The sequence below is a fragment of the Pimephales promelas genome, chromosome 13 (assembly GCF_988280905.1).
Source record: "Pimephales promelas chromosome 13, fPimPro1.hap1.1, whole genome shotgun sequence".
NCBI lineage: Eukaryota > Metazoa > Chordata > Actinopteri > Cypriniformes > Leuciscidae > Pimephales > Pimephales promelas.
In genome coordinates, this window is record NC_142781.1 from 21,692,143 (window position 1) to 21,715,281 (window position 23,139).

General features: G+C 35.6%; 5 protein-coding genes across 5 annotated transcripts in view; 3 read left to right on the forward strand and 2 right to left on the reverse strand.

Annotated features, from left to right (window-relative positions):
- The first annotated feature begins 369 nt into the window (after positions 1-369).
- Positions 370-1,638, forward strand: lyset (lysosomal enzyme trafficking factor). Its single transcript, XM_039692084.2, has 2 exons — positions 370-487; positions 973-1,638. Exon 2 carries the CDS (start codon positions 988-990, stop codon positions 1,417-1,419), a length of 432 nt encoding a protein of 143 aa, XP_039548018.1. The 5' UTR covers positions 370-487; positions 973-987; the 3' UTR covers positions 1,420-1,638.
- Positions 1,639-2,972: 1,334 nt separating this feature from the next.
- Positions 2,973-3,882, reverse strand: LOC120493470 (uncharacterized). The gene is made up of 2 exons (XM_039692085.2): positions 3,648-3,882; positions 2,973-3,241 (listed from the first exon to the last, which is right to left on the reverse strand). Exons 1-2 carry the CDS (start codon positions 3,841-3,843, stop codon positions 3,126-3,128), a joined length of 312 nt encoding a protein of 103 aa, XP_039548019.1. The 5' UTR covers positions 3,844-3,882; the 3' UTR covers positions 2,973-3,125.
- A 966-nt stretch (positions 3,883-4,848) lies between these two features.
- On the forward strand, positions 4,849-11,804 carry ubr7 (ubiquitin protein ligase E3 component n-recognin 7). Its single transcript, XM_039693193.2, has 11 exons — positions 4,849-5,188; positions 5,542-5,675; positions 6,231-6,291; positions 6,380-6,475; positions 8,478-8,531; positions 8,650-8,755; positions 9,284-9,399; positions 9,866-10,057; positions 10,627-10,807; positions 10,938-10,999; positions 11,091-11,804. Exons 1-11 carry the CDS (start codon positions 5,057-5,059, stop codon positions 11,181-11,183), a joined length of 1,227 nt encoding a protein of 408 aa, XP_039549127.2. The 5' UTR covers positions 4,849-5,056; the 3' UTR covers positions 11,184-11,804.
- Positions 11,805-15,264: 3,460 nt separating this feature from the next.
- LOC120493472 (cytochrome c oxidase subunit 8A, mitochondrial) lies at positions 15,265-20,122 on the reverse strand. Its single transcript, XM_039692091.2, has 3 exons — positions 20,038-20,122; positions 17,021-17,182; positions 15,265-15,676 (listed from the first exon to the last, which is right to left on the reverse strand). Exons 2-3 carry the CDS (start codon positions 17,138-17,140, stop codon positions 15,566-15,568), a joined length of 231 nt encoding a protein of 76 aa, XP_039548025.1. The 5' UTR covers positions 17,141-17,182; positions 20,038-20,122; the 3' UTR covers positions 15,265-15,565.
- Positions 18,993-23,139, forward strand: part of btbd7 (BTB domain containing 7) — a 49,958-nt gene continuing 45,811 nt past the window's right edge. Inside the window, exon 1 of the mRNA XM_039692362.2 lies at positions 18,993-19,402. The gene's annotated coding sequence lies outside the window, so the exon portion shown is untranslated. The remainder of the gene's footprint in view (positions 19,403-23,139) is intronic.

A 23,139-nucleotide genomic window follows, 5' to 3' on the forward strand; every position in this document is an offset into this window, starting at 1 on the left:
GGAACAAGACCAGACCCACCACCAGCACCCTGTGTTTAGGGCCTAAAATGATTATTCTTATTTTTCAAAATAATTGTTATTTCACCCCCATTACCACCATAGCAATTCTAAAAATCGTTGTGCAATTTGTGTGGTTCCTGTAGAAGCCGGGCAACATGGATACATAGTTGTTGTGGATATTTTAAATTAAAATCAAGATGACCAACTGATTCAGATTATACCAGTTCTGTCAGTTAATGAACTGCTCAAAAAAAAAAAAAAAAAAAATTGTAAGCAAAAAATGAAATCATTGCATGTATGAGAAGAAGGCTCTAGGGGGCAGTAGAGTCCTTTATAAAGTCTCCGAAGATTCACTGGAACTTCCCGGATGTTTGCCATTCCAGGAAGTGGGTCCTATGACAACAATCCTGTGACAGGGTTGTGTGTTTTGGATTGAGGAACGTATTGCCCTGAAAATCGCGCAAAATGGATTGATCGTGTGATCACAGTAAGTAACACTCATCGAAATCATGTGTTTAGTCGAAATGATGGGGGGCGTATTGCTATAAAATGACACACCAGTAACGTTACTAGTCAACAGCTTTAAGAAATCTCCACCATGTGTGAGCTTTCTTGTGTTCAAAAGACTGTGAATGTTTGTTCCTTCAGTGAATGTTATATTTAATTTAATTTAATTATATTTAATGATTGGATTAGTTATGTGTTTCGTAAAACGTTAAATAAGCTAATTGTTTAGGAAAATGTTTTTAAAAAAATAAATATTTAATTTACTGTAAGTTGCATGTTTTATATTTGATAATAAAAACAAATTTTAATGGTGGTTTACAGTTTAAATTGAGAAGTTTTTATGTATTTCCTGAAACCTAAGCAGTAATCACACCATTGATCACATGGGTTCACAACCATGTAAGTGTTTGGTTTCTTGTCAGCAACTGCACTGAATGCATTGCATTCTGACTTTGTTTTTTCCAGAGAAGAGCATGGAGAATGATGAATTTCCGCCAGCGGATGGGGTGGATAGGCGTCGGACTGTACTTGTTGGCCAGTGTCGCTGCAGTGTATTATATATTTGAGATCAGCCAAACATACAACCGACTTGCACTGGCACACGTAGAAAAGACTTCTGGAGCTCAGACAAAATGGCCGGGAGATGCTTCTTCTTCTTCTTCCCCTTCTTCAACCTCATGGACAGTGACTCTGAAAACGAGACTTCTCCTTCTGCCCTTCTGGGTGTGGGCCACCATTTTCCTCATTCCCTACCTCCAGGTGTTTCTCTTTCTATATTCCTGCACAAGGGCAGACCCCAAGACTGTAGGATACTGTATTCTGCCCATCTGCCTTGCTGTTCTCTGCAACCGTCACCAAACCTTTGCCAAGGCCTCCAATCAGATTAGCAGGCTGCAGTTGATTGACACTTGAACTGTTAAAGATGTGGTCCCACATCAGATCTTGGTGCCATACAGTTGGGTGATACAAAAGTGCATTCATAAATAAGATTATTCGTTTTTAAGACTTGGCCCTGACTTTTGCTGTAGGAATTAAATGAGGACAGTGCTTGGGATTATTTTCTTAGAATTTTTCTGTTGGTCACCTGCAGTTCCAAACCAGTTTTTTTTTTTTTTTTTTTACAAAAACAAATAGGAATATAGTCTAACAAGGTTTCATACTCTTTCAAGCTGAATGTCGAATTTGCTCTGCATTTTAATCAAAGTAGATTTATAACTGGATCCAGAGGTATTTTCCATGTCAGCTCAGTCTTAAAGTACATTTTCTAGAAGTTTCATCTTGATTTAGCTGAAACAAAGAAATTAAATTAAATATATGAACTTTAAGTAGCCTAAATGGAGGCAATTAAGCCATAGTACAAGATGTGGAGATTGTTAATGGGGCTGCATGAACTACATTTCTAAAGATGGGTAGATTTCCTATAAATCAAAATGAATCAAGGAGTGTAAATGTTTCCATAGTATGAGTCCAGTGGATTTTTATTGTCAATTTAATGCTCCAGCTGTTTGTTCTCAACTCCAGTGGACACTGTATGAGAGGAAAATAAGAAAACTACTGACAGTTTCCCATTTGTTTATAAGTGTCCATCTTTTTACTTGTTTTGAATATAAAATGCACTCAAAGAGAGAACAATAAAAGAATTTGTAATAAAAAAACTTTTGTATTAAAAAATAATCTGTGATGAATACATTTTAATATCAGTATTTTGTTCCAAATATGATTTCTTGTCAGCTCTAGTCATGGAAAGATAGTATTTTCCTTTTATTTCTTAATTTGTGTTTATTTGACAAATACTAATTCTGTATCAGTGATATTCAAGTGTCCTCAGAGAAAAAACATCTGTGTGTTTCTGAAATAAGTTCATAATCATGTTTAGTGAAATAGTGTACTCAAACTCTTGTCTTATTGTTGAGGGATATCAGTATGATTTTACAGCGTGAATAATCTTATCTTGCATAAGAAATGCAAAGGTTATGGGTGTGATAGGTTGTAAAGAGTCGGAACATTTGATGAGCTTGTGCCACAGATCCAAATGTTCCAATCTTTAAAATCAATTCTTTTGTGGTTACAATGCCTTTGGTTACATGTGGAATGTTTTATTAATTTGTTGCAATGCTAAAAAAGGCAAATTATTTTTGCCTAAAAGGGCTTGACTGTGACTTTAATGTTTAATGGTACCTATTAATTACTTTCCATTGCAATCTTAATACACTGTGGTTTGAAACAACTCTGGATTCTGACAAAAATCAATAAAGAAATGTAATGTGCAGTGAAAATTATTTTGAAATTGTTACACTGACAAATTATTGTGCAATGTTTTATTGCCCAGTAACTGAAGAAACTTAAGTACTGATTACCAGTCAATTTGTAACATTTTATAACAGGAAAATTGTAATGATAAAACAATTTCCCCTTAGCACTATTATGCTTTTTCTTTTATAGAAAACATTTAAAGTTAGCAAAAATAACATCATATATTTTTAATGGAAACAAAATAAAGTAAAATCCCAACACTGTCTTAAACTCACGGCTGTCATAGGAGTTAAAAGGAGAGCACTTATGTACAAACACCTTTTTATGCACCAAAGGCCATAACAAAAAAATGACAGTTCTGATGATCATGGCCGTAAGGTCTTTATCCGTTTGTTTGGAGGTTCTGACTTTGACCTTTTTTGGGTGGTCATTCCTGTGGTACTATCTTCTTCGTCACTGTCCTCGTCCTCATCATCATCATCTATAAAATGGGTTCAAAAAGAGAAAGAAAAGTTACAAATAATTACTGAACTTGGTCACCCCTTTATTGAGCACAGACAAAGATTAAAGAAGATATTCAGCAGATTATGGCACCCTTTCCATCCTAACTCAATGACCACGGGTTACAAAGGGGGAATATCGAATGTAAAGCTTTTGACACTGAAAGTTAAATGTCTTAAATGTAGAATAAGGAAGTAATAAAGTATTAACCTAAGTAACGTTAAGTAAATAAAAAGAGTTTAAAAACAAACAGAAGGAGCACGCTGACACCTGCAGTGCAATCACACAACATACACACATATAAGACTTTAGTCACTTTGTAAATGTTGTTTTTTTATTTGTTTATGTTTGATGGTTACGACCCACTCTTTATTTTAGCATCTTACCATCCAAAACCCCTCTGCTAATATCCGTTGAACCCTTTTCTTGCTCAACAAGAGCCGTCAACACAACCGATACATCGGCATTTAATTTCTTGACGCCAGTTAATAGTGATTTCAAATCGCCATCTACTTGTACAGTGAACTGGTTTGTCTGTCCATCTCTGTACTTCAGTTCTCCTTTCAGCTCGCACGCTGCCATATTGAAGATGCACACGGTAGGCAAAGCGATTCGGTTGCCAGATCTTAAAATAAATCCACGCAACATGGGCTAAAACAAAACTTGTTCCCTTTCAAGTCGTGTTTTGGGGAGGCGTTATTTGTGAATTAAGAATTATGGAGAAACGAAACGTTTAGGCTTGGTTTTACAGACAGGGTTTAGATTAAGCCACGGGTAGGCCTTAGTTTAGGGAGTACTTAGTAATTAAATTAGATAAATAAACATGCCTTAGAAGAAAAGAAAAAAAAAACTTAATGGTATGCATCTTGAAACAAAGCAATTGCACAGACATATTTTACTATAGATCAGTGCAAGTTGCTTTTAGCTAAAAAAACAGCTCAAATTTGCATATTAGTCTGAGGGCTTAAGCCTTGTCTGTCAAACCGGGAGTTCATTTCATTAATCAACACAGAAAATATAAAAAATGGAATGGGATAGAATCTAGATTCTATTCCATTCCATTTTTTTATATTATAATTCGGGTTTGAATTATATTTATGTGAAATATTTTAACTTTTTAAAAGGGTGTTATTGCTAATATTATACATTTTTGCAGAATTAGGCTAAATATTCTGCAAAAATTAATAATATTAGCAATTACAACCCTTTAAAAAGTTAATTTCACAAACACTTGGGCATCTAAATAAAAGCACTGAAGCACAAGTTAACCCTAAAACGTAACTGTATTTTAGACATAGGCCAAAGCCTCCAAAATCACACACCCATATGTATAAAAGACTACTATTAATAATAAGTAGTATAAGTGGACATGGCAACATTGATTTACCCTTTGAACCCTGACCCAAAGAATTGGCTTCGCGAAATTTTTAAATGTTCCCTTTTACCCAGAACCAGTGATATTATGGGGTGTAATGTTTTAATACACGTTAGTGAGAAAGAAATAACTCTAAATACTGTTTATAAACCCTGAAACTCTCCCGCCAAAACACAATGTATTTGCATAAACCGGAAGCAGCATTGGTTTTGTTATTGTCACAGTTAATCCCTAGAAATTCTTAAGTTTATGTCAAACTGCATGACACATTCTCACATCTTTTCTTTTTTTCATATTACAGTGGACTATTACTCTCTGTCGCAAATAAAACTTGATCTCGTTGGCAGACCAGTTAGTTAGTCTCGTCTCGTGCCCTGGAACAGGAACTGGAAAGATTTTTTTGTGTTCGTCTCTTCAAGGATGGCGGCAAATGATGGAGCGGAGGAGGCTACTGTATCTCTGGTGGACGTCCTAGAGGAGGATGAAGAACTGGAGAACGAAGCCTCCGCGGTCCTGGGAGGCAGTGATTCAGAGAAATGCTCGTATCCAGAGGTTTGACGTGTTTACATGAACACAGCCTTGTCCTATAATATTGTTTTTAGCATGCTGGTTATAACTTGACACAGGCTCTTTTATATTACCGATGTTATTCTTATATAGTGTTTGTTACCGAGATTGTTTTGGTTTGGGGTTAGCATAATATGCTTCGTCGATGCAGCGTCTATTTGTTTGGAAATAAACCTTATTGCACGAACTCATAGTAGCAGCAACATGAATAGGACAGTTAAAAAGGTAGTTTTCAGCAGATGCTTTGCATTTAACGTTACATTCATATTCATAATTTCTTAGGATGAAAATAAGCTATATGTCCTAAAAACAAGGTGATTTTCTTATTGTCCTCACAGGGATATGTGAAGCGTCAGGCTCTGTATGCCTGCAACACCTGTACACCAAAGGGAGGAGAGCCAGCTGGCATCTGTCTGGCATGTTCCTACAAGTGCCATGAAGGCCATGACCTTTTTGAGCTGTATACTAAGAGGTGAACATTGCTACAATAAACCGCTGTAATTTTGCTGGTGCTCTAACCCATTTAAGCTTATTTTGACATTTGTATTCATAATATTTTTGTCATTATGGCAGTGAGATTATTTAGCCGTTTACATATTGACATATTTGTCACCGGCAGCATCATAGGCAATAAAATCGTGACCTGTCACAAGAAAATAGGTTTAAAGTCAGCAAGAAATCATAATGGACAATTTTTTAAATGTAATATTGCAGTATTTACATTAGAAATGAAATATCAATTCATGCGACATGAGATCACAGCAAAGGATTCAGTCAAGTCCTAAATTTTTTTTTTCTTGTTTGAGAATCCATTTCACTCGGAAATACGTCACGATAAAGAAGTTAAGACTATCACAAATTGCATTTCATGCTGACTTTAATGCAAGGAAAATTCCACATGGAAATCTGGAGAAATCTTAGTAGATAGTTTGGATTTAATTGCTCACATACCTTACTTTAAATCACTTGCAGAGGTTATGTTATGCGGAAGCTGCATTCATTATATGAACGTTAATTAATATTACAGGAATTTTCGATGTGATTGTGGAAATGACAAGTTTGGGGAAATGGAGTGCAAGCTATTTGGGGTAAGTTATGTTTTACCATTAGTTTGAGTTTGTGGCTTTCAGTTTTAACTGTAGTGATGGTGATTATTTAAGATTTTCTGTTATGCAGGATAAAGAGAAAGTGAATTCGGGGAACAAATACAGCCACAATTTTTTTGGCTTGTATTGCACATGTGACAGACCCTACCCAGATCCAGAAGACGAGGTAATGTGCATTTTAGTTTGAGTTGCTTTCTATAATGTTTTTCTGTCACCTATAGTTCTGTTGTCTGATCATATACTGTATTGCATACATTTTAAAATTATTAATCCATATTCTAATTTGAATTCTGCTTGTGACTACTGTATGTTTGGAGAAGGCGTTTCGGTACAGGTGTTACACCCTGTTCAGGTGTATACTGATGACGTTAGGGACTTTAAGCAACAGCTACTGGAAGTAAACTGTTAACCAGTGGTGTCATGGCCATTCTAAGGCACGTGCCCCCTCAGATTTTTCCTCCCTGATATTTTTTCATATTATGCTCCATAATTACCAAATGTACTCTTCCGACTCAAATGCATTCTTCTGGATGTGTAATAAATCAGTCAGCATCAGCCCGCCCCTTTTTCCTAAAATGGTGTCTGCAACTCACTCGTATCACAAGTTAAGCTGGCAATGTTTTACAGATAGTCTTGAAGTGGTAAGTGGGCAAAGCAACAAATCGGGACTGAATTAGTTATCGGATGATATTAAAAGGTAGTGGGATTATTTGTGGTTGACCTGGAAATTTGAACTTGATCAAAAAGTTATGGATTTGATATTAGCTGCGAATTCAGAGCATTAACTTAAGTTGTGTTAGTGTAACGTTATTGATAGCTAGCCTAGTCTAACCGTAAACTACTGTAGTTGGCTAACGTTACTGGCCTGCCATACAAAGCCAATAAGCCATAGTAACGTTATCTGATCGGTTTTGAAACATCTGTTCTGTTTTGTCTTGTGTCAAAGTCTCCAGCTGGTTCAATTGTTTTCAGTTTCATAGAAACGTTGTTGGCTAACTGCAAAATCCAACCTAACGTTATCAAGGCATCGACTTGATGTTTCTCCCATAGACTGTTATTCATCAGGGAGCTAATTCAAATCATAAATTACTCTTTACAAGTTCCTTATTTCAAATATAATAATGAGCAGTGTAACTACAGTATTTTAATCATTTTATTAAAGTAATGTTACATATTACATTTAATTTGATTACTTTTTTTTACATTTCTGTCAAATATTAACCATTTTCAAATAAAGGGGGTAGTGTTAACTTTTAATCTGTCAAACTTCTTTCAAAGTCCTTCATCTCATATTAATATTAAATAGTTTCAGAGCACCACAAAGTCAGACCTCAGCACCTTTATGTACCTTTAATGTAAGATCGTTCTTAGGTCACATACCGATTTAAAATCATAGCATAAAACAATGCAATGGTACTGTTTTTAAAATCATGTCTAGTAGGCCTAAGTGTACAGTAAGTGTGTGTGTGTGTAAACATGCTTTAATGAAGTAGACTTCAAAAACTTTTGAATTTGACCTTACATTTCTTTCATCAAGCTGTATTTTACATAAAATTACAAAATGGATACTTTTAACTTAGTCCTCAGATAGAGGAGGGTTGCTGCTAGCTCTGTTGAGGTATTTCTGTCCCTCCCAAACTGCATTGAAATGGTGTGTTTAGCAGCCAGAATTTAATTTTTTTTTTACCCCTCCTAACATGATCCATATCACTCGTCAGAAAACAATTGCAATGTCTCAGGTTGTGCCCCCCCAGAATTTTGGCTTGCATGACGCCCCTCCTGTTAACTGTTGTAGCCAAAGACCAATAAAGTGAGTGCGCGTGCCGCGTTCAAAAGTGATCTCACCATAGATTGCGGCTCCCTGATGCTAAAAAGCTAACTTTATTTAACATATGCTTAAATTTTAGTTTAGAATTAAGCTTAATTCATATATTTCAGCGAGAAACTGTTTAATTTACAAACTTTTATTTTGAAATGTAAGTCAACTACATTAGTTAAAAGTCCCTTTTTGGAGGAACCGCCCACTTTGGCAGTTAACACCCCATTTTGGATTTCTCTGGCCTGCAGCAATATCTACTTGCTGATGCCCTCAAATTATAGGCCTATACACAGTATATTTTATACAGATTATATACATGTTCAAATTTAGAGTGTATTTCTCTCTCCAGGTTGCAGATGAGATGATCCAGTGTATCGTGTGTGAAGACTGGCTCCATGGCCGGGTTAGTTTCAAATCAGATTGTGCTCTGGCAGTTCCTGAACATGGTTTACTGTGTGTGGATAAGGAACATAACTTATTCTTGTGAAATGTCTGAAAACATCTATGTGTGTCTCTATCAGCATTTAGGCTGTGTAGTGCCAGACTGTGTGGAACTACAAGAGATGATCTGCGAGTCATGCATGAATAAAACACCTTTCCTTTGGAACTATGCTGCAAATATCGCAGGTAATGTTATACTTTTATCTGCTTCCATTTTGCATCTACAAATATTCAGCATGACTGCAAGACTACAACCGTCCAACATTTGGATTAAGATTTTTTTTTTTTAAATGAATGCTTTTATTCAGCAAGGACGCAATAAATTGATCAAAAGTGGCAGTAGAAATGTATCACAGTTTCCACAAAAATATTAGCAGCACAACTGTATTCAACAGGGATAACAATAATCAGCATATATAGAATGATTTCTGAAGGATCGTGACACTGAAGATGGAGTAATGGCTTCTTAATTTTTCTTGGCCATCACAGAAATAAAATGCATTTTAAAATATCCAAAAAAATGTATCACATTCATAAAATTTCATTTTAATCAAATAAATTCAGCATAGATGGACATAAGACTTCTATAAAAAAAAATCTTATCGACCCCAAAATTTTGACTGGTAATTTACATTAACATATAATTTGTCAGTTAACATCTTTCACTAAACATTTCTACATTTGTGAAGGCTTATTTTGTCTTGTTTGCATCAGTTACACCCATAACAAAAGTAAGCCCATGCAAAGGAGAAGGGGATGTAAAGGTGGAGGTAGAAAAGGATGAAGAGAGGATAAAAAACGAGAACCAGAAGAACCCTGTAGATGAGAAGGTACTTGCTGTCTGCTGTGTAATATCTGTCGTCTTGTCTCGGAGTAGGAGGCTGATTCGTGAAATGGCAACTTTTCCATTCATTTCTGTTCAGTCTGTTTTATAGCTGACAGCCTAACTTAAATCTCCTTTAAACAACATGTATGCAGTGAACAAGTGTTTCAAGATATTGGTATCTACATTAAGATTTAAGACACAGTTTTGTCTTTGTCTGACCAATCTCACCACAAGATGGCGGTAGTTATCAGAAAGAGTGTTTTCATTGGGGAATTAACACATCTCATGCGTCATCTGTCTCTCTCAAGCCATAATTTGAAGGAATAAAGCTAAATTGAATTTACACCACGTTGTTTTGTTGTTGTTAGAAATTATGCCAACCCAGCTGTATGACTGGGGAATATTACATTATTTAAACAATTTACACAGCAAGAGAGGAGAAGATTTGATGACCTTCCCTCTGCTGACAGGTGCAGGTCAACGGGACATCCGCCTGTAAGCGTAAACACCAGGAGGAAGCTGAAGGTTCCTCCGAGGAGGGCTCGTGCTCCGGGTGCCGGCTGAGAGAGATGAAGGCTTCGGGGAAGAGCCGCGCTCCTCAGGGTGCCGTGTTCTGGCCGTCTGTCTGGCGCACCAAACTCTGCACCTGCACCGACTGCAAGGTATTACAGACCACATTTACTTACCATCTCTGCTTTCCCCCTTTTTGATTCTGTAACATTTCATTTAGAATTGGATTATAAATTGTAATAATTTGGGATGCATCGAATATTCGGCCACCGAAAACTGTTTTCGGCCGAAAGACTTTTACTGAACTTCAGCCAGCTCCTTTGTTTCCTGTCTTCCATTATTGGACAAACTGATTATTATTTTAAATTTCATTTAAAAACCTTTCTTCAGGCCAGTAGGGCTGTATATTATTATTTAATGTACAAATGAGTGAGGTCAAGTTAAACATTTTAGTTTGAATTTTGTTTTATACTGTGCATTGTTGCAATGTGCTAAATAAATATTTGCATAATTTGTAATTTATTTATTCTTTGACACTTTAATATTAATTTATGCAATTGCAATGCCTTGATTTGAGTAAAGTTAGTAGTCATAGCCATAAATGCAATGGTACTAATAGAATTTCTGTTTATATTTTTAACCGTATAAATATGTATATAATGATTGACTGATTTATTTTTTGATCATTTCGTTATTCGTTAATTGGCTTTTGATTGCTTAGATCGTCTATGCAGACACAGGAGTGTCTTTCCTCACGGATGAGATGGACACCGTCCTGGCGTATGAGAACAAGGGCAAGTCCACAGAACAGGCCGAACAAGCGGGTGGAGCCGAGGGTCGTGACCCCTTGATGTCAGCCTTAAACACCCTGAATCGGGTTCAGCAGCTGGAGATCATCCATGGTTAGTAGGGTTTACTGCCAAATTCATCTGTGTGAAAGCAAAACTAATTCTTGATGTGACATTTTGAACTTGAACTACTCCCAATATACTATCAATTCAACTGTGACGTTCCCATTAAATTTTTCCTCAGAATATAATGATATGAAGACAGAACTGAAGGACTATCTGCAGAGATTTGCAGCGGAAGGAAAGGTAGGCTTTCACTATTTATATTTTTAATAATGTTGAGCTGAGGATAAGTTTGTACAGTCTAGTGTGAAATTCCTCCTCTTTCCTTGTTTAGGTGGTGACGCCTGAGGACATCCGCCAGTTTTTTGAACAGCAGCAAAGCCGCAAGAGACGAAGAGCCAACGCAGGCCAGTACTACTGCAGTTAATGCGTCTTTCACCCTGACACTTCAAGCATACCAGCTACATCCAACCTTTCATATTTCTTTTTCTCCAGCTTTTTTCCACAGCCATTCCTGGTTTTATAAAATAAACATGCAGTTTAAATTCAGGCCCTCATAAGCTTATATTATTTTGACCTTGTATATTTGTGATGTATGAGAGGTTTTGTGTTCCCAAAGATATAGCTGTAATACTTTTCTTGTAATCCTGCCATTCCAAATGGGTGGCTCTCTGTGTCCTGAAATATGCATTATGGAACGGCACTTCTATAATGTCATAAAACAGCAATTGCAGTCAATCCTCAGGAGTTCTCTCTTTTAAGCAATTTAAAATGGCGTCATTACATTCTGAACAAGGCTATCAGGAAAGTCCCAATCACATGACTGCATTCAGTTTTAATTGTTCTGAAGAGTTGACTAATATTCACATTAGAAAAATCTGTTTAGGTAACACAAACCTATGAAAGTGCTTTTTCAGGTTATTCATTTCAGTCTTTGTTGAGATCTAGTAACCCTTTTTATTTGATCTTGTTTTAACCTGTTTCATGTGTAGATTCTATTGCTTTTTAATGTCTTACCTTTGAGAAATAAACATGGTAATACATTTGGGCTCTGTGATGTATGTCTCAGTTTATCCCACAACCTCTCCCAAAGCCTCTTGGGTTTGTAAATCGAATTGAAAGTTCGAAGGCTAAAGACAAATATTTAGTTCTCAAAACGACAGTAGTTAAAACACAATCAGGCCTAGACTACATGTGAATGTGTTTCGGACCTCTTGTACTCTGAAATAATTAATTTATTAATCAACTTTATATAAGGCTTGATAAATTACCTCCAGAAGTATGTGATTTTGCACAAGTGTGGCTTCAGTTGGTTGTAAGTTTACTTCAGTATGAAAATGTTTGTATAGTTATCCCCTTTCTATAGTGAGTCAAACTGTTGATGTCCTAAAAAATGTACATATAATTTTATTTGTTCTGATTGTTTTTTTTGCATTGCATTACCAGTCTTTTTTTGCTCAAAAACATTACTTTAGCTTTTTAGGCCTTTATGTCATGTCAAATATTTTTTTTTTTTTACACAGATATGTAATATATGTCAACAAAAGGGTGGTAAATAGTCTTGTGAAGGCATAACAAAAATAATCATGAAAATTTAATTAAATGTCAGTTTGCTGGAGTGTGGGAAAGTGTGCGCCTTAAGACACCTTAACTGTATGTGCATCCTCATAGCAAACAGATACAAACACACACACAACCCAGAGAGCATTTTGCCTAGAGCTCATTTATTTATCGTACACACATGCTGCACACAAACATACTCACACACAACTGGTGTCACGTATCTTCAATCTTACTCATCCTTGCCTTAAGGCAACATTGTGCGTGTTTAAAGCTCTGGTCACATTTAACCCTGATCACTGTTTATTTACATTATTGAGAAATAATGTAATGTAGCGTAATGCATGAATGCACAATCCTGGATATGAAATAAATCCAGTCCTTTCACATTTTTTTTATTTGATATTATTAAACAGAAATGCTGTTAGTCTAAAGCAGGCAATTGCAGCTAGGCAGTCCTGCACAGTCTTATTTAGCTGTGACCAGGAGGGAAAGAACATTCTGTCCCGAGTTGTGGGAATATCAGGAAACATTGTTTGCTCTAGAGACAGTATTGCCGCTATTTACATGTTAATCTTTGAGAGATCAGCTGCAGCATGCCAAAAACAGAAGGAAGCATAATTCAGGGGTTTTTTTCTGTTTTTTTTTTTTTTTTTTTTTTTCAGTAGGCCATACATCAGGTGCACGTTATTAAATCATTCTAAAATGATTTAAATATATACACACCAGCATCACTCGTCACACTTTTAATCTTTGTACACTAGCATCTGAAAAGCAACAGGAAACACATGGGTTAGTGATGGGTAATCTACTGATGATAATAAAGCTACTTGACTTTCCATAATCAACAGAGCCTAACAAAATAAGCTGTGTGTTTCTCTGGGCCAATTAGCAACAGGTCTCACAGTACTTGGGGGGTCTGACTGTTCCATGTCACTGTGGGTCATTTTGGATTTCTCTGGATGGAAAATTCTCTCCTAAATGAAGACACTGGGATGAGTGTCGCACTATTAAGCCAAGGGCATCAGTAAAATGTACGTATTGTAATTATACAGTCAAGCTGCTGCTTTAAGTAGTTAGCACTACTAGGTGCAGACAAAAAGTTGCAAATTACATTACTAAAGGGCTTAATATACTAAATAAATAATAGGGTATTTACTGTAGCCTATCAAATAATATAATTTAGGCCTATAATTTAATCAGATGCATACAGTAGTTTTGCTTATTTAACAGCAGTTAGGGTAACAGTATAAAACTTGAACAGGTTTATACAGAACAACAACAACCGAGCAACAACAACAACAATCACAATAAATAATTATTGTGAAGTGTTGAATCATTTTTGTGAATTTATTCATTGAGAGGACCATTTGGTATTCACCTATTCACTAGAATGCATGGGACTTTCCATTGCTACGTATTGAAGAGAAGACTGTTTATCATAAACTGATTCATTAGAATAAATCAGACTTTCCAACGATATGTGACAAGAGAGATCATGAACCGAACTCTCTTTCCATTGCTATATTAGAACCATTTTTAGAAGAATTAATCACACTTGTTAGCCTAAATCTGAGAGAGAAATATATATTTGATTATTCCCTCAATTAAAACAGTGATAACTTAAAGCTTAATTGTTGTGACAATAGCTGTTTGCTGCCATGCTGCTATTAAATTTAACTAAGTTAGCAGCATCTCTAGTTTTAGTTAGTCAATACCGAAGTAGGACCCAGAACATTGTATTAAATGATGAAAAATTATGATGCAACAGAAATACTGATCAGATTAGATTCTTTTGTTATATATTTATTAAGACTAGAAACGCATTTTGCTTCCCTTATGAAGATTTGAGAAAATAAAACGTCTGTAAAGGACTTATTTAGAACATAAAAACATTTATGTTGCCACAATGAGACTGAATTTCAACATTCCTGCTGTTCTGGAAAAATAAACAAACAATGGGGATTCTAAAGTGCTTGAGAAAAGGGTCACTAGCCTGTAGAAAATGGATGCATCCTACTTAGCAACTAATGATTAATTGAGTCCTATGTCGAAATCTCCAAGCCCATGTATTCTGAAAATTGTTGGTTCTAGCATTTTACGTTATATAGACTCATTACATGCAAAGTGATAGCTATATTTCAAGCCTTAAGCCATAATCATCAAAATTCTAACAAATAAAGGCTTGAAAAATCTCACTTTGCATGTAATGAGTCTACAGTATATATTAGTTTCACCTTTTCAGCTGAATTACTGAAATAAACGACTTTTGCACAATATTATAATTTTTCAAGTTTCACCTGTAGTTGCTGTGCTATTGCAGATTATAGTGATTAATAATTAGTATATAACCTGATGAAAAGATAGCCTATTTATTCAATGTTATCCACATTATATAGTTGAACTTTTGTTTGGTCATTAACATTTAAATGCACTAGGGCCTATTATGCTAATTGAAAAACACACGAGGAGTCTCCACCTGAAAGACCTTCGACTGGCAGATCAACATGCTACTACATTTCTCTCCGAAATGGTTAGAAATTCAATTAAATTGAACATGGAGGATTTTAACTGCAGTTTCAATGGTGACAGGATGCACGTAACTAAGTAATGACGAAGTAGTAGGCTATGTCCCAAAGCTCTAGGCTACTCTTCTGCTACACACTCAAAAGTATGTAGTTTTTATTTACAAAAAGAGTAGACCACATACTTTTAGTGTGTTGAGAACGTCTCCAAAGCCACGCCTCCTCCAAAAGACATAAACGTCTGTAAAGCATCACAAGAGGCTGCGTTAAATTAATTATAAAAGAATTTGCCTATACCTTTAAGGCAATTCTTATTCCGTGTATACTTCTAAACAATGCCCCCAAGCCAAGAACATTTGAAACATAAGTTAAAAAAAAAAAAAAAAAAAAAACATTTTCAAACAAGTTATCAATCAAAACAGGTGGTTTTAAAAAAACTTTATTATAGAAAAAAAAGTCAGGGCCACTGCTTACAATGGCTTTAAGGGCCACAGGAATTAAACACCATGAAATCATATTTCAAGTGGGGCCATTTCTCCCTCTCAAACATTTTTTATCTGTATTATTTTATTATTGGATCATTTTATTAATGTATAGTTTTACATACTATTATTATATTACTTGGGATGTTGTTCGTGATGTTGTAAGATCTACATTTTTCACTGGAGGTGAATAATGCTTTAGAGGCAGCCAGGTCTGTCTGTGGTACACCAGTGTGCTTTCCTCAAGATGGTGGGGTTTTTGCTCTCTGACGATATTCTGGGATGTGGTGCAGAATCCACCCGGCAGGGGCCAGGAGGGCAACGGCAAACACCGACATAATCAAGAAACTTTGCTGCAGAAAAAAAAGGGATTAACACATGAAATTGAACAGCTTTACATACTAAAGAATTTGCACCACTATTTAATAATAAAAAAAACAGTAATATTGTGAAAAAAATATTATTAAACTGTTGTCTATTTCATATAGCATATTTTAAAATGTAATTTATTCTTGTGATGGCAAAACTATTTTCAGCAGCCATTTCTCCACATTGTATTTTATTTGAACAATTATCTCAACATTCTACAGTGCAGTCTTTAGCTGATCCTTTAGAAATTATTCCAATATGTTGATTTGGTGCTGAATAAAGATTTTACATTATTATCAATGTTGAAAACAGTTGTGCTGCGTGATATTTAGAACAAGATTCCGGGATTCTTTAAAGAATAGAACGTTTAAAAGAACATATCACTGAATAAAGTAATTTCTTTCTTTCTTTCTTTCTTTCTTTCTTTCTTTCTTTCTTTCTTTCTTTCTTTCTTTCTTTCTTTCTTTCTTTCTTTCTTTCTTTCTTTCTTTCTTTCTTTCTTTCTTTCTTTCTTTCTTTCTTTTTTTTTAATATATAGTACTGACCCCATACAATGTATATATCTATCTCTAATTATCTGAAGGAAATTTGATGTTTTAAATGTTTTAAACTTGATTTGACATTGTAATTATGTTTTTGTCCAAACACAAGTATTGTGTTCTCCAATACAAAGAGTAATCAGAGCTAATCCCACACTCTTAGAAGAAAAGGTTCTATATATCAGCGGTACATATTTGGAACCCCATTCTATACAATGCATGTGAATGATCACAATCATGTGGGGTTAGAAAATTATATGTATTTAATCAACATCACAAAAGAGTGCCATTTCAGTTTTTCTCCTCCAAAAATCAGCATGATTAAAATGTGATATTAACAGTTCAATAATCAATCATTTAATTATAACTACAAAATGGTGCAGAATAATGTAATATATGAATCAATAATAGCCTATAAAGAGCCTTTGTGCCAAAAGGGTTCTTTCTTGTCATTATAGAACCTTTTTTTAGCATAAAAGATTCTTTGGAGTTGAGTAAAGAACCCTATGCTTCATATATAGAACCCCAATAAACCCTTTTTTGTAAGCTTTTTTTCAAAATTGACACAATTCAAGAAAATGTGTTTAAATTTAAGTTTACGATTCATTGAAAAAAAAAACTTTTTTACTCATTATTCTTAATTCATAATATGAACGGATTCTTTAATTTAATCTGATGAAATTTGACTATTAATTGAAATGCATAAATCTTGGAAAAAGTTTTGTATCTCCATTGACTGATCCTATGAATCTTTGCAACCTTTTAGGATTTTGTAATTGTTTCACTCACCCCAGGTCCAATCTTGCTTTTGGGTGGCTTGCTGTAGATGCTGGAGTTCCGTTTCTGGACAATATCCTTCGCCCTGCTGACTGTCACTGGCTGCACAGCTCCCCTCAGAAAGGCCAGCATCCCTCCAGCTGTACGGGTCAGCACTAGTAAGTCTGGATGCGTCTGAGAAAGAGAGTGAGAGAGAGATTAAGGGAGAAGGAAAGAGGGGATGTTCACTGAGTGCAACCACTGGGTTCCTTGCCTCAGGACTGATGAAAAGAAAATAGATGTATCCTGTCATATAATGGACTTTATCTTTCAAAACCAGCCCACTCTTTGGGAGGGGCCTAGACAATACGACCCCCCATAACGTTTCTTTATTGCAACTTTCAAGAAGATGCGAAATGAACAGCATATAACATCATTATTTATCAAAGAACCAAACATGACATATTATTGTCCTTGATTTACATCATCTCGGACCCTAACCCATAAAATGATAGTTCTTCTCAATGATATATTTCTCCAGATCGTAACTATGTTTTCTTCTACAATTAGTGTCTTGTGTGATTTACACCATGGTTTGCAGCCGCTGTTTGACAGCATGTGAGTTCACAGGAACATAGGTAGCCGAGAAACACCTGGCTCTCTGCTAGTGTGGATTTAGTCCAGTACAAAGAGTTACAAATTACAAGAGATCTGATTAGAGGAGCAGATTAAAGGGAGATAAAAGTGCAGAAAGTAGTGCAGCTGGCTGTGTGTTCTGTCAGCTGTCAGTAGCCTGTGGTATTGCATCTCATTCGTGCTGGTCATCACATTACAGAGGTTTGTCTTTCATGTTAGAACACCGCTTGCCATTCAACACTTCCACAGTTTGTCCACAGGATACACCCTAGTCTTTGTTTGGTTTATGTATGGGTGTGAGCAATCTTTTTGTGTCCTGTTATTATGCTATTTTGATATTTTCTGTGGAAAGAAGAAATTGTGGCGACGGATTTTTTTCCAGTGTGGGGGTTATATTTGCTCTAAACTTTATACTTTATAGACACTATACAATAATATAAAGTATGTCTATAAAGTATAACGTTATTGTAATGACTAATAAGTCTTTTTAAAATATTATTTTCTCATTAAGTATGAATGATTCATTAAAAAACTTGGCCAACATTTGAAGTCACCTAATGACCATAATAGTTCCATAATGTGATCATGAAACCATCCAGTAGGAAAAAAAACCCTGATTGAATAAACATAAAATATGATTATATTATATTATATTATATTATATTATATTATATTATATTATATTATATTATATTATATTATATTATATTATATTATATTATATTATATTAAGAATTAGTACGAATTATTATATAACACACACAAACAATATTATATTAATTCTATATTATTGGAATAAAATAATTCACACACATACATATATATAATAGGTTATTAATTATATTATAACATATAATATATTATTATTACATAGCTATGTCGTATTATTATTATACAATGTATAAGAACAGCATTTATTTGTAATAGAAATGTCTTTATTGTCTCCTTGGATTAATTTGAGAATTAATCAAAGTAATATATACATATATATATATGAGTTATTATTATTATATTAGTATATTATATAATAATAATAGGTTATTATTATACAGCTATAATATATTATTGTAATACAATGTATAAGAACAGAATTTTATAAATAGAATCTTGTCTTTACTGTCTCCTTTGATTGATTTATAAATAAATATAATCATTTATTTAAAAAAAATCTTACTAACCCCAAACTTTTAAACAGTAATATATAGATATATAAAAACCGAATCATTTGACTGAACAATCGCCTTTAATGTATTGCTTCACTACAGTTCGACACCAATGTCTCATTTGGCCCATAGGTCCAACCAACACAGAAGGTTGATTGGACCTTTTTGCTGTGTGCCTCATCTGAGCTCGAGCAGATAGATGGCGTAGCGACATTGCTAACAGAATCCTGAAGCTTAGCCCTCCCCTCATTGTTTTACCGAATAAGAGGAAGATACAACACTACATGTAATATTTGCTCACGGGAAACTGAAAGCGAAGAGCACAGACTCTAATTGAGCTGTTTTGTTGTTGAATGAGGCATTAAAAGCGAGTAATGTAGGACGGATGGTGTAACGTAAAAGTACTAGCAGCCTGCTAGCGCGTCATATATGTGTTTGTATGTGTGTATGTGTGTGTGAACCTGGGACGCGCAGAGGCTTTTTTTTACTCAATAACACTACGAAAGAAAAGTGCAAGCGAATTTGCTCGGCTAAGCAAATATCAGAAGTCCCTGGCTTGGATTTTGGCTCGTTTTATGAGCAAGAAGAGAAGAGTGGAACAGTAAACTTGACTCAGGTAGGGCATTTTTTCTCCTTTTTTGCTTTGCTTGCTAATCTGCCATGGCGAGCTGCTGAATTAGCTACATTTACAGTTAACGTTATGCCTTGTGTATTAAAACCACTACAGTCCTTGACTGTTTATCTTTAATGTTGGTTATTAGAACCTGCTAAACTTCATATAGTAACATATTTCACTCTTCCACACAGAATTAGTAAGCAAAGCTTAGTTATTATGGTTAGCTTGCATGCTAAACCAAAAGAAAACATTAACACCACGTAAGTTCTTTAGTTTAATGCACAAAGAGGTTGAAACAACCACATGATCCGCATTTTGGTAACTTTTTCAACCAAAGGAGCTGTTAAGAGCCACCTGAATGCTAAATGCACATAAAGCTAGGCTAGCTGAGAATGCGTAGTTTTCAGTTATTAGAGATGTAATGCCTTCATGTATGCGGACACGTCATTTAATAAAGAGGAAGAATCATACTAGGAATACGCTTGCATGCTCAAGGAGAGCTGTCAGTAGCTAAGTTACCAGCATGCTGTAAACACTTTGGTTTCAAATATGTGACTTGCTTGATTTTGGAGATTGCCTACTCTTCCAGTTGCCCAGCATAACATTACTGATACTAATGAGATCAACAATCTTACTTGGCATATTAGAGATATTTCTGCATGTAAACAGCTTGTATAGTCCCCATGAGAGAGCTTTTTCTGCACCAGGTTCTCCCTCACTGACCTGCCTTTATTTGTATTTAGAAAAGAGGCAATTGGACTCTGCCTTATTTTGGACCTCTGTATTTGGACAGGGTATTGTTTAGGAAAATTAGTGGACAGGGACATATTCCACTGTCATTGTTTCGACTGATTATTTCCTCTGGAATTCTGGAAGTCATCAGGGTCTAATTAAAGGTAAAGTTTTAACTGATGACCAAATTGGTTTACATCAAGTCCCATCCTGTTTGTCCCCCAGAGTTCATTCACCTCTACAGTGTCTCTCAGTTTCCCACATGACTCCTTAAAATTTGTTGAAAGATTTGCTAATGAAGAATTGTTTGGCAACCCAAAATGCTGGATTTCAAGTTCCTTGGTTATCAGATATCAGCAACTCCCCCCCCCCAGCAAGAGTAGAGACAGTGTGATTTACTTATAGCCTTGTGCCATGACCATCAAAGATAAACATTTTAATGAAACGAAACCAATCCAATTCTGTGGGTTTTTATCTGCAGCTTCTTTGTTGAAAGAATGTTGTCCTTAATATAGCGCAATCAGCAGCATTCTTGTTCATCAACTTGGGTAATTAAAGAAACATTTGAGTGAAGAGAGCAGTTTGTGGTTTTTGTCCTGCAGTATGTTGTAAACGTGTTGTGACTGTGGTCGATGTGTAGGGGTTTCCCCCTCTTTTTTCATCTTCCTGTGATGTAGGCCATCCTTTCCTCTGCTGCTGTGCTGCAATATGTGCTTGTGCCAACAGTTAAGTCAGATTTACGTCTGGCGGTGCTGCAGTTCTGTGTTAAAGGGATAGTTGACCTGAAAATGTGAGTTCTGCCATCATTTACTCACCCTCATGTTATTTCCAAACCTGTAGGACTTTCTTCTGTACAGAGCCCCCAGATATGACTTTTTTTTTTGAAGAATTTTCTTGAATATCAGTGACCACAGCTCAGTTGGAAATAAAAAAGTTGTTGTGTGCTCTATACTACAAGTTATATGGTTTTTAAAATCTGCTAGGCATATGATTTTGAATTCATTATTCACTGATAATCTTCCCATCCAGAGAGATAGTAATCTAAAACCTGCTGAGATGTAGATCAGTCTGATTTTTTTAATTGTTTGAACTAGTTAATAGTTAAAGGGTTAGTTCACCTAAAAATGAAAACTCACCTTCATGTCGTCCCAAGCCCGTAAGACCTCCGTTCATCTTCGGAACACAGTTTAAGATGTTTAGATGTAGTCCGAGAGCTTTCTGTCCCTCCATTGGAAATATATGTATGATATACTGTCCTTATCCTGAAAGGAAATAAAGACATCAACAAAGTAGTCCATGTGACATCAGTGGGTTAGATTGAAGCATCGAAAATACATTTTGGTCCAAAAATAACAAAAACTACGACTTTATTTAGCATTGTATTGTCTTCCGGTTCTGTTGTCAAGCCGCGTTCTGTGACGCTGTTGGCATAAGACGCTGCTGACGTGTTCTGGTGTGTCTGTGTATTCGGGTTCAAATAAATATGGTCTTCCTCTGTGTCGAAATCCTTGGAAAGGTTTGCGAAGATTGTTTTTTTTTTACAGCGTGCGTCTCCCTCAGACTGTAAACGAAGCTTGGGCGCACCAGATACACGTTAGCAGCGTCTTACGCTATCAGTGTCACTGAACGCAGCTTGACATCAGAACCAGAAGGTAATACAATGCTGAATAAAGTCGTAGTTTTTGTTTTTGGACCAAAATGTATTTTCGATGCTTCAAAACATTCTAACTAACCCACTAATGTCACATGGACTACTTTGATGGTGTCTTTATTTCCTTTTTGGATAAGGACAGTGTTTCGCATAAGGGTGGATTAAAATTAATTCACAATCTCAAAAAAACACAGTTTGCTGACATCCCAAGTCTCGCGGAAGACTTTGAGAGACCTTGCGTGTGTGCGTCATGTAGCGCATGCAAAACAGAGAGCATCCTGATGGGCCGATTGATAAAAATCGAGAATCGAATCGAACAGTAACCTTGATTCGAAAATGTAATCGAATCAAGGATTTGGAGAATCATGACGCCCCTAGACATTTTCAATGGAGGGTCAAAAAGCTCCCGGACTAAATCTAAAATATCTGAATGTGTTTTTCGAAAATGAACACAGGTCTTACGGGCTTGGGACGACATGAGGGTGAGTCATTAATGACATAATTTTCATTTTTGGGTGAACTAACTCTTTATGAATCAGCTTTTTTTATTCACTGTTCTGGTTCATAATAATTTGTTTGTTACAGTTTGTGATAGGACCTCAGTGAATAATGACTTATATTTTGATCTTTTCCTCATGGCTTAATGCAAGAGTCAGAGGAACAGCTTTTGCTGTGTATTTTTTATGTTGTTTTTAATGCTTCATTAAGTGCTATAATTGTGTGGAAATGAGCTGAGTAAATATTCTTCAAAACTTTAATTGTTTTGTGAGCTGTTTTAGCCTTTATTGCAAAAAGCACAATGCATAGTGTGCATGGCACTAGATGAAACATATGGGTAGGGCTTAACATTATTATTTTTTTCTTTCTGCTGTTTTTTTTGGGCCAGTAAATAAGATTTTTTTTTTTTAGTAGTCTTTTATGTAGCCTGGATGCCAGCCCGAACCCCACCCATAACATTTTTTGGTCGGGAAGTTCTGTCTGGACTCGATCCATTAAGGAGTACTTATGATCGATTCAGAAATTGTCGGGCCAATCAAATTGCAGGGCGGGCTTTATACGATGATGGACAGATGATCTGCAGTTACGTAATCATCACATTATTATTGGGTTGAACTGGTTTCCCTCAAAGTTGACTGCAGCTGGATAATTGAGTATTCCGCTATCGCGTCTGTTGTAAAATAAATCGACAGCGTATTCATTTTAAAAGACGAACAGAGAACTGCAATCAAGGCATTTGTCGATCGGAAAGATGTGTTTGGCGTCCTTCCTATACGGGATTCGGCAAAAGTTTAATTTATCAACCCTCTCCGATGGTCGCTAAGAAGATGGGACGCAATGAAAACCATGTGGTCGT

Bases quoted from the DNA above. Each gene is read 5' to 3' on its own strand.
- LOC120493472 (XM_039692091.2), bottom strand. From the start codon at position 17,140: ATGCTGGCCTTTCTGAGGGGAGCTGTGCAGCCAGTGACAGTCAGCAGG. The intron at 15,677-17,020 runs GTGAGTGAAACA...TTTTTTCTGCAG, and splicing joins AAAGCAAGATTGGACCTGGG to CAAAGTTTCTTGATTATGTC.
- lyset (XM_039692084.2), top strand. From the start codon at position 988: ATGATGAATTTCCGCCAGCGGATGGGGTGGATAGGCGTCGGACTGTAC.
- LOC120493470 (XM_039692085.2), bottom strand. From the start codon at position 3,843: ATGGCAGCGTGCGAGCTGAAAGGAGAACTGAAGTACAGAGATGGACAG. The intron at 3,242-3,647 runs GTAAGATGCTAA...CCCATTTTATAG, and splicing joins TAGCAGAGGGGTTTTGGATG to ATGATGATGATGAGGACGAG.
- ubr7 (XM_039693193.2), top strand. From the start codon at position 5,057: ATGGCGGCAAATGATGGAGCGGAGGAGGCTACTGTATCTCTGGTGGAC. The intron at 6,476-8,477 runs GTAATGTGCATT...TTCTCTCTCCAG, and splicing joins ACCCAGATCCAGAAGACGAG to GTTGCAGATGAGATGATCCA. The intron at 8,532-8,649 runs GTTAGTTTCAAA...TGTCTCTATCAG, and splicing joins AAGACTGGCTCCATGGCCGG to CATTTAGGCTGTGTAGTGCC.